Source organism: Drosophila grimshawi, unplaced genomic scaffold (genome assembly GCF_018153295.1).
Source record: "Drosophila grimshawi isolate 15287-2541.00 unplaced genomic scaffold, ASM1815329v1 contig_44, whole genome shotgun sequence".
Taxonomy (NCBI): Eukaryota; Metazoa; Arthropoda; class Insecta; order Diptera; family Drosophilidae; genus Drosophila; species Drosophila grimshawi.
Genome location: NW_025063240.1, coordinates 3497269 through 3507865, shown reverse-complemented (window position 1 = coordinate 3507865; position 10597 = coordinate 3497269). Strand labels below are relative to the sequence as shown.

Genomic DNA, 10597 nt, shown 5'->3' with positions numbered 1-10597 from the left:
TCACAATGATCACCTTCCACACTCACACACACACATCTACACCTACACCTACATACCCCATTGGAGCCGCATCATGTGGCAAAGTGCGTGCCAAGCCGCCGCATCCACTCGACAGGCTCTAGCAGTCAACACCTCCATGGTCAGCTGGCATACAAGTAGAGCAAGTGGACAGCCTGAACACCAGCACAAACGTCTACCCAGAGGGCTGACTGTCAGTCAGTGGTTGGAGTAGCTGATATGGACAGCTGAACGTGCTTTTATATGGCATTTTTCATATGAATATGAATTGCTTGTGGTTGTGTTAAGTGGCAGAGTTCATTAATGTGTATTTGAGTGTGTGTGTTTGTGAGTATTTCATGCCGAATTGCCAACAGTTACAAATACAAATATATATATATATATCCACATATATATACTCGAATATTACGGCAAGTTTATTATATGCACGCACTTTCAGATTGAGCGAATATTTTGTTGCTGGCCATGAAAAAATATACAATTGCCATATGCAAATTGATGAGAAAAATGTGAAGAGACTGTATGCAAATTGATAAGAAAAATGTGAAGAGACTGTATGCAAAATAAGCGCACAAAGAGAATAACTTGATTTCAAAGATATGCATAATTCTATAGAGCGAAAAGCATTCTTGATTTCTGATTAAAATTGCTAAGATATACATATACATGTATATAAATTAACCAAGTTTAAATTGGTGCATAATAAGTAGCTGCTCAAGCAGATACTAAATACCTATAATATTAAATCAGTTCATTGCGAATAAAGATAAATATACAAATTTCTACTTTTCCAAACTTCACTTCAAAAAGCAATTTAAAATAAAAAATTCACCTGAATTCTATGTAAATTAATTTGTTTGTAAATTGAATGCCAGGGACTGTGGGTTATCGGAATGTTTTACTCTTTTGCGGCTTAACAACATTGCTCATATTGAAAAATATGTTTTATGTTTGCCTTTGAAAAGCAATTCAAAGAGTAGAGAAGATCCATAAGCTGTAATTTCCATTTGACAAGCTGAAATGGAACCAACTTTTACAAGGCCTAACGTTTGTTACCTTCGAAAAAATAAATAATTAAAACACATGCGCCGTATTCAATTTTTGAAATAAATTTGTTTATTATTGTTGCTTGATGTCTTTTCCATTTGGTTTTCATTTTTTTTATCTGTTTCTCTTTCGTTTATTTACTGCTTGTATTTGTGTCGCATAATTTGCAACTGCTTTGCGATTATTTCAAATAAGTTTTCACTTACAAACTAAATAATGGGCCATGTTTACATAAAATTAACAAAAACTTTCGCTTAATTTACGTTTTCCATTTTGCTTGTCTTTATATAATTTGGTACCATATTAAAGTAATAATTGCAAAAGTGGATTTGTAGGAACACAAAATCTTATACTACTTAAGTATTTTATCAGAATTATCAGTATTTTCTTTATTACTTGCTGTAAATTTTTGCCAAAAGAGGAAACTAAACTAATAAATAAATGACTAGATGCATAGGTAAAAATGCATTAAAATGTACAATTAAAAATGCAAATGTAAATGTATTTATGTATTAATGTTTGAAATATTTGAATACCCTTGAAATGTTGTTTAATTTTGAATCGACGATAAATTGGGTACACAATTTGCAGTATTCTACACATTCGGACGAAAGTGGTATTCGTTTTTAATACTATATCACTAGATCCTGTAATCAGCCGCCATAGGAGCTATTTTCTGGTTATGGGTATGTCTGTAAGGGTATTCAATCTTCGATAGCCCGAAGTAAGATGTTTTTTGTTGGTTTTGTTAATGGAGTTAAAAATTGGGTAGCTTTGCAAGAATGTAAAATTTGTTATGTACGAGTGAAAGTTCTTGTTTGTGTTCTGAAAGTGTTTTTACTTTGATTTAATTAAGTTAAAAATTGCGAATAACTTTTTGCAGCAGCAAATGCTGCTGCTGCTGCTGCTGCACTTATCTTATTACCAAAACTTAAAGCAAAAAAAAAATTAACTTGTGTTTTGTTTAATTTTACAATGGCTCATTTTCTTTGTTCTCTCGTTTTACTGTTATGTTTAGTAATTAAAATGCTAGTAAATATTTGTTCGTATTTAATATCTCAAATGTGTTTTTGTTTTTGTATAGCTTTGCTTGCATTTAAATTCTTCTCTGACTGTTTTGAAACGTGTATTTTTATCTTCGCGCATTTAATTTATTGGCAATTGTAAATACAATGCATATATGTATGTATATATATATATATACTATTCATATATTAAGAAGTGTATGTATGTATTTATATATGTACAACATATTATTTATTCATGTTTGTGTGCGTGTGTTAAGGTCTGTGTTTGTTATTTGCTGTTGGTTTTTTCCCAATTTTTTTTTTTATATGTTCGCATGGACTTTGTGTATGTGCCACGCCCACACCGCCAACAGTCAATCAACAATAAGCTGCTATATATTTTGTTGTTTCTTTTGTTTTTTAATGGTATGCCATTAAATAATTTCATTAAATGCTTTGTGCGAGACATGAACACGGCATAAAAAAGCTCGTTAGTTGTTTTATTTTTTCGAATTCAGACAGTTTCTTCATTTAATTGACAAGCAACATTAATTTCCAAAGCAGCATAAAAACAATTAAAATTATCGGAAATAAGTAAATAAATATTGTTTTAAATATATTTAAAAAAAAGAGTTGGCATAATAAATTACACTATTTTATTAATATAATAAAGAGGCAAATAAATTAGTTTACTTCAATTAAATAATGTGTTTGCCTTCCATTAATCAATTGTAAAACGTCATATTGCTTGTTTGAATTTATATTGCAGCTAACAACTAGTTTCTACATTTAAAAATGGAAATTAATTTTAAAAAGTATATTTCAAAATACAGCATTACAGTTAAGAATGACTAAACCGTTAAACTCTCTCTCTGCATCTCTCTCTCTTTCTTTTGTTTAAATGCAAATTGGGCTTACGAGTTTGTCGCTCGTTTCCCATTGGTTCGCTTCGGTTCGGTTCGGTTCGATGTTGTATCATGTTTGCGGTTCGTAGGCTTAATTGTTTACAACGGCAGCATCATGCCAGCGTCATTATCGCGTTGCCGTGGCACGTTGGTGTGTATGTATATGTATATGTATATGTGTGTTGTGTGTGTGTTTCTGATTTACTTTAAAATTATTTTTCATTCGTTGAGTGTCATCTATTAATAATAATATTTTCATCATTATTATTATTTTTTCATCGCAGTTGCTCTGATGGGTTTCATTGTTGGCTATTTATTTATTTTCTTTTTCCGCAGCTGTTTTGGATTTTTTTTCTCTTTTGTTCTTTTCGCTTATTGTTTTAATTGTTTGATTTTTATCATACAATTTCCTTACATGCTAATTAATTTGCCTGGCCGGCTGGCTAACTGTCTCTGGGTTCGTAGTTTGTAGTTTGCAGACCCATTTTTTAAAGCGGATCCCAGCGAGTATTTTAAATGTGTGTTTAGTTCTCTTGGCTGACTTGGATATTAGTTGCTCTCTCTCTCTCTATTTCTGTCTCTGTCTCTGACTCAAACCTTAAGCTTTATTTCATCTATTCAATGTTGTGCTGTAAAAAAACGTATGTTTTCAGTTGCTTGTATTTTGTTCTCTTCTGTGTTGACATACTTTTTGCATAGCAAATAAAATGTTCTTGTGGTTTATTGAACAAAGTGTATTTTATTTAATTTTTTGTTTATGTTTCGTTTTCCAATTGGTAATTTATGTGTATTATAATTAATGCTTTAATAATTTAATATATAGTCTTGTATGTACAAATGCCTATGTTTAATTAATTTTCATTTATATATTTATACAAGGTAATAAATTATCGAACCTCTTGTTAGAATATCAATTGTGTAGGTTTTATAGTTTTCATTATTCTTTTTTTATGTACAAGTAAATCAATTAATTCAAACAACTAAAAGTATCAGTCTGTGCCACTGCCCCAAAATGTATGCTATGCTTTCTTCTCTTCTCTTCCTCCTCTCATTTTTCTTATTAATTATACGGTTTTCGATTTTCGCTTTGCATTTAATATAAATTTTAGTTTAAGTGTTTGCGGTTAGTTTGCCTGGCCGATAAATTCACTGGTTTAGTGGCATGGTTACGCCCACAGGTCGTGCAACGGCTTGGTGGCGCCACCATCATCCAGCTCATTCAGACTCAGATTGGATTCATAGTGCGTCAACTCCGGCAGTCGACTGTTGTTGCTGCTGCTACTCATTGTGCCGCTGCTCTGTGTGGCACTGCCACTCTCCAACCCCCCGCAGCCACAGAGCAGCTCATCGTCGGCGTTGCAGTTGCACGGTTTCTTGCAGTTGTACGCACCCGCACTGACCGCGGGCGCCACAAAGTTCGAGCTGAACGAGCTAGCCAACACCGGAGCCTGCCCCTTCACCAGCCGCTTGGCGGTGCCAATGCATTCACAATTGTTGCCACTTGCCCCTCGCAGCGGCTGCTTAGCATAGTCAACGCTGTCGTAGGCAGGCGCCTGTCCAGCTGCCAAATACGCTGGCACCGCATACTCGTGCTGGCTGCGTCGATGTTGCTGTTGTAGCTGCAACTGTTGCTGCTGTTGCTGTTGCTGCTGCTGCTGTTGCTGTGGATTGTGGTGGTGCTGATGCTCCAGGGTCTTGGCCATGCCTGCTACGCTCAGTTCGCGCTGTTTCTTGGTCAGCTGATTCATGGTGTTAAATTTGCAGGCGGCTGCGGCAGCTGCTGCCGTTGTCGGTATTGGTTTGTAGCCCCCCCTTGCCACACCCGCCCCGCTGCCGCACTCATTGATCGTTGCATAGTTGTTGCTGCTGCCACAGTCCGCATACAGCTTGTCAGCGATGCGTGCAGCAGCTGCAACGGGCACTGGGACGCCTGCAACGCTGCCCGCCTGAAACTCATGTGCCGTTGCATACATATTCACCGAGGAGCTGCGTGCCGCCAGACAGCCCGTGACACGCTTGTTATTGTTGCCCCGTCCATGGGGCAGAGGCAGTGCGAGTCGCAGCTTCTGCCAGAACTTCTTGTCATCCCACTCGATACATGTGCTCGTCCGCAGATAGTGTCGCATATCCAAATCGATATCCCGTTGTGGCAAGTCACCGTACAGGATGAAGACGACACGTCTCCGCCGCTTCACCAGCTCGTGGAGCGCACTCTTGTACTCGAAACGCGTCCACTCGTTGTACAGGAAATTCTTGGAGAGCACCAGGACAAACTGCTTAGCACTCTCAGCAGCCTCAATCAGAGCATCCGTAATATATGCATTGATGTTGACATCGCGATAATGCAGACACAGGCGATAGCCAATGTCACTCTCGAGGGTATTGGCCAGAATCTGATTGACAAAGTGCTCGTCCTGCAGACTGTAGGCAAAGTAGGCATCATTCGGTCGCTCCTTGTCCAGCTGGTCTACGAATCGCGGCGAACGATAGCAGAAGGTGGTCAACAGGCAGCTGCTGGAATGCGCCCACATCTTCAACTCATGGCGATAGCAGAAGAGTCCAAAGATGAGCCCAAAGAAGCCGACAAAGGCACAAGTGGCAACCAGAAGCAGTGGAAGCAATCCCTCAATCTCATTGGTGTGCATATAGTGGGCAACGCCATCGCGCAGGGTGCACTTCGTCCCGTTCTTCTCGCGCAGCACACTGGTCGCATTGTTGTAGATGCAACTGACCCGCGCCGCATCCACAATTTTCTCCGAGCTCTGAGCCAGATAGTTGCGAAACCTGGACAAATAGCCACACTCGCAGCTCCATTGATTATCCGCCAGACTGATCTCGACTAGGTAGGGATTCGCGGCCAGCTGCCAAACTTCAAAGTGCAGCAGGCGATTCCCATCGAGTCGGAGCACTTCCAGTTTTCGCAGCACCTGGAAACTGCCATTGGCAATGCTCGCAATGCGATTCGATTGTAGGTAAAGCTCCCGCAGATTCTCCAGATTGTGGAACTCATTGCCCTCCAGTGCGACAATGTGATTATCCTCAAGGTGCAGCACAAGTAGACGCTTCAATCCACTAAACGTCGTGTTGTAAATATGTGCCACATTCGAATTGTTCGCATAGAGCACGGCCAGATTCTTCCGGCCGAGAAATGAATGACCCGCCAGTTCCACAAAATTGTTACCATCGATATAGAGCTCGGTGGTGTCCATGGGGACACGACGTGGCATCTCCGAGTAGCCGGCACCGGAGCACTCCACAATGTTAGTCGACCAGGTCTGGTCGTGGAAGCAGGTGCAATTGGTGGGACAGGTCATCTCACAGTCGCAGGCATCGAATTCGCAGCAATGACAGACGGCAAAGCAGTGCGTCTTGTAGGTGCACAGGAAGTGCTTTGGCTCCGCCTCCAGCAGTGGAATATAGGCCCGCTCCCGATTGTTGAGCAGCTTGCAGTAGATTGTCTCCAGATCCATGATGCGTGGATATTGACGCGACGTGATGTGATTGATCTTCTGCAGCCAGTCAATGTTGCAGTCACAGGTGAAGGGATTCCCCCCAATATAGAATTCGGGCAGTGCCCGATGCTCCGGCACAGGCAATATGCGCAAAGACTTTATGTCCAAGGTGGTTATTTGATTGGCATAAAGATCTACTCGGGTCAGGTTCAGCTTGTGCATGAATGTGTCTGGATCCACAGTTGTGATCAGATTGTCGTTGAGGAAGAGCAGCTCAATGGAGTTCGGTATAGAGGCGGCTGAGATGCGTTGCAGCTGATTGAAGCTAACATCGAGAGTTTGCAGTCGCAGTTCGGCATCTAGGCCAAAGCGATTCGACAGCAGACCCAAGCGATTCTTGTGCAGATCGAGCCATTGCAGGGTGCTCGGCACATGGCCATAATCGAAGCTTTCCAGCCGATTATCGGAGATATTCAGCCAGAGCAGCGAAGGCATATTACTAAAGAGTCCATTAATCTCCGCCAGATCGTTGCCATCGAGGCGAATGGCCTGAATGCTGGAGGTCATCTCGAAGGCACCGGGTTCGACGACAGCTATGCGATTCCTCGCCAGATTCAGTATCTGCAGGCTGGGCAGATCTCGAAATGTGTGCATCGTTATATTCTCCAGATAGTTGCCAATCAGACGCAGTCCATACAAATTGCCCAATCCCTTGAATGCATTCTCCTCGAGCACGGCAATCATGTTCTCCCCCAGATCTACGGTGCGCAACAGGCGCATATTCCTCAGTGCCAATGGCACCGTCTTCAGCTGATTTCCATTCAGATTGAGATCCTGCAGAGCGCTGCAGTTCCTAAACGCCTCAGGATGAACACCAATCAGCGCATTATTGTCCAGCGAGAGCAGCGAGAGCACATAGAGTCCATTGAGAGCATATGCATCCAGATACTTGAGCTTGTTGTGCGAGAGGAGCAGAGTATGGAGATTATTCATCGGAGCAAAGGTGTCCGCAGCAATGTTCTCCAGTTGATTGTGGCGCAAATTGAGAATCTGTAGCGTGTACAAATCGCGAAAGATTTCCGGTTCCAGTTTGGTCAACTTGTTGTGGGAAAGATTCAGCAGCACAAGTCGAATGAGACCCACAAATGTTGCGATCTGTCCACGTGGAGGTGATTTGATTGAAGGACAGATCTAATGCCTGCAGCTGGTCCAGATTGGAGAAGAGCTGCGGACTCAGCACACTGATGGAGTTGTTCTGCAGATAGACCTCCTGGATGGTTTTCGACTGCTCCGCAAACAATTCGGAGGGCAAAGCAACGATCTTATTGGAACTGAGATTGAGCACCTGCAGATTCTTTAGGCCACTCAATGCCCGGTCCGCAATCATTGAGATCTCATTGTTGTTCACATGGAGCACACGCAGGCGACGTAATGTGCCAAACCCATTGGCGGGCAACAGCACAAAATGATTGAAACTGACGTCGAGCAGCTCCAAGTCCAGACTGCAGGAGCTAATCGAACGCCTGCCCGCCTCCGTAGTGGAACCAGAGCTGGAACTGGAGCTGGACTCTGTGGAGGTGGGTGACTCCTTGCTGCGATCCCTGAAGCCCAACTCGTTGACGTCCTGCAGCCGGTTCTCACTCATATTCAGAGCAGACAGCGCGGATAACGCACAGAATATATTATCGGGCAACGACCAAATGTTGTTCGAGCTCAAATCTAATCTCTCCAGCTGCCTGGTAACCGCAAACGCATCCGCCTCGATCTCAAAGTTGAGCGCTGGCCACAGGATATTGTGGGTGCGCAGGGTGAGATTTCGCAGCTGCTCCAAGCCATCCAGCACCTGACGTTCCCAGTTTGCCCAGTTTGCAGTATTGAATGGTCAGCTGTTGGAGTCGGGCCAAATGGGCAAAGGATTGCGCCTCGAGGCGACTCTTAGCCATAATCTCGTCGTTGCACAAGATGTGCAGGGCGATTGTGTGCTCGGCGGGGATCACACTAAAATTTGTCGTATCGAATTCACTGTTCACCGTTCGCAGATTGCAGGTCAGCGCAATTTCCGGCTGTTCCAGGCCCGCAGCGGGCATGAAATGGCAGTCGTCGGGCGCATCGTACAGGGCCGCATCTCCGCCAGAAATGGGGCGCAGGGTGCGTGGCGGCGTCTGTGGCTGCAACAGCTGTGTGTGGGAAACTCCAGCCTCGCCCATGATGGCATTGGAGTGCGATTGCTGCTGCTGCTGCTGATGATGCTTGCTGCTCGACACGGACACGGACTCCGAGGAAGAGGATGAGGAGGAGGAAGAATGTGTGGCATCCGGACTGCTGCTAACGCTGCAGCTGCCTCGTGCAACCAAGAGTTGCAACAGCAGCAGGCGTAAGAGGCACATTGGATTCAACTGCATTTTCATATTTCTATATTTATCTGAGGATGGTTGAATCCTCTTCTTTTTGGAGGTGGTGGGGAGGAGGGTAAGGGATTTTTATTAAAACGAACGAAACCAAAAATAATTGGTAGAATGAAATGAGAATCAATTCCACTTGCTGTTGGCCAACAACAGGATGACTGCGCACATTTTTTCTTTTTTTTTTTCTCCGCTGTTTCCGCTCGGCCTTTTGCACACAGTACAGTTAATTATAATTGGCGTTGCCAAAACTGAACAAACTTGGTTTACTTTACATTCTTTGCACTTTCGTGTTACGCTTCGGATTCGATTTGTTGCTCGTTCGTGTTTAACTCGCGACTGGTTTTGTTGAGTGTAGGAACCTTGTGTGAATTTTAATTGCTGCCCATACGCGACACACGAAAAAACGTTCTAATATCACTGAATTTTTGATTTTTTTTTTGATGTATTTTATTGGTAACGGTTCACGTTTGTGTGTGTTGCATGCGTACGTGCGTGCGGCTCCTTTTCGGTATGTGTGGCGCGCACGTTGGCTGAGTGTCGACTGACTGCCGCAACGTGCGCAACTCTCATTTAAATAGAGAGACGGGCAGCGAAACACGCAACGAGCATCGAGCGAGCCGAAAGGGAAATTTTCCGACAAGCGAGAAAACACACACACACACACACACACATTGTCGCTCTCTCTCTCTCTCTCTCTCTCTCTCTCGCAGCGGGAGCGCAAGCCTTAAAGGAAATTTGCTCCGCTTCAGTGGGTTCTCTGCCAGAGATTGCTTAAATAGAGAGAGCGAGAGAGAGGAAAGAGAGAGAATGGACTGTCGCTTAGAAGGTTTCTAATCGCATCAAACAGCTGGCGTCCCTTTTTTTGCTGTGCTGGTCCCTTTTTGCGGCACACCTCCTTGCGCATCCTTGCAGCCTCGCATCCTTTAGCGAGTCGTGGCCGTAACGAGAGCCCAGTCGAGGCGAGGCGAGGCGAGTCCCAGACTTCGACTTTGTCTCTGTTTTGATAATGAAAATATATGATGTGCAGGCCAGCGCCAATCTTCATACAAATGTAATTTATTTTTATATACGCATGTGTGTGTCTGTGTGTGTGTATTTCCACTCTCTGCCTGTCTCTGCTGGGTGCGTATGTGTGTGTGTTTGTGTTTGTTTGTGTTTGTTTGTGTGTGTGTGTGTGGACATATAAAAGTAATAATTCCTTACATTCCATTAAATTACAATAATAATTTTAATTAAACTGTTTTATTTGCGCTTGAGGTAACATTCATTCTCTCGGCTCTCTTGGCTTGATGACTTTCTTTTCATGCAGAAATTATCGCTCGTTCTCAACATTCATCATCATCGTCATTTGCATCGTTATCGTGGCCTGTTGTCATTGCCCTTATGAAAATTTCTAAATTGGGCTGAGCAAATGATTCTTTTTTCTTTGCTTGTGTGTTGGGATAGGCTCAAAAATCAATATGCTGCAGTTTTTGGTTTATGGCTGTGAAAGATGACGAGGACGATGATGATGATGAAAGGGGGCATCAAAACAGGAAGTTGGCAAACAAGGATGTGCCGTTAGGCAGTTGGCCATAAACGGGTCAAGCATTTTGCACTGCACATTAAGAAAAAGCTGTTGTGGGAAAGTTTCTTTCTTAAACCATATGAGACATATATTTAATATTATATTCTCTTATCTGTGATTTACTTATAGCGAATTCTGTTGGGAGTTCTACTAAAAACAAAGGATCTATCTAGATAGAACATTTTGTTTCACTTTT

The 10597-nt window shown here is 42.8% G+C and overlaps 1 protein-coding gene across 1 annotated transcript; it reads right to left on the bottom strand.

Annotated features, from left to right (window-relative positions):
• Window positions 1–3770: 3770 nt before the first annotated feature.
• Window positions 3771–9326, bottom strand: LOC6557494 (toll-like receptor 6). Its single transcript, XM_032743155.1, is given in 3 exon segments — window positions 3771–7576; window positions 7578–8278; window positions 8280–9326. Coding segments are annotated over 3 exon segments (4692 nt in total). The 5' UTR covers window positions 8838–9326; the 3' UTR covers window positions 3771–4143.
• Between the last annotated feature and the right edge of the window lie 1271 nt (window positions 9327–10597).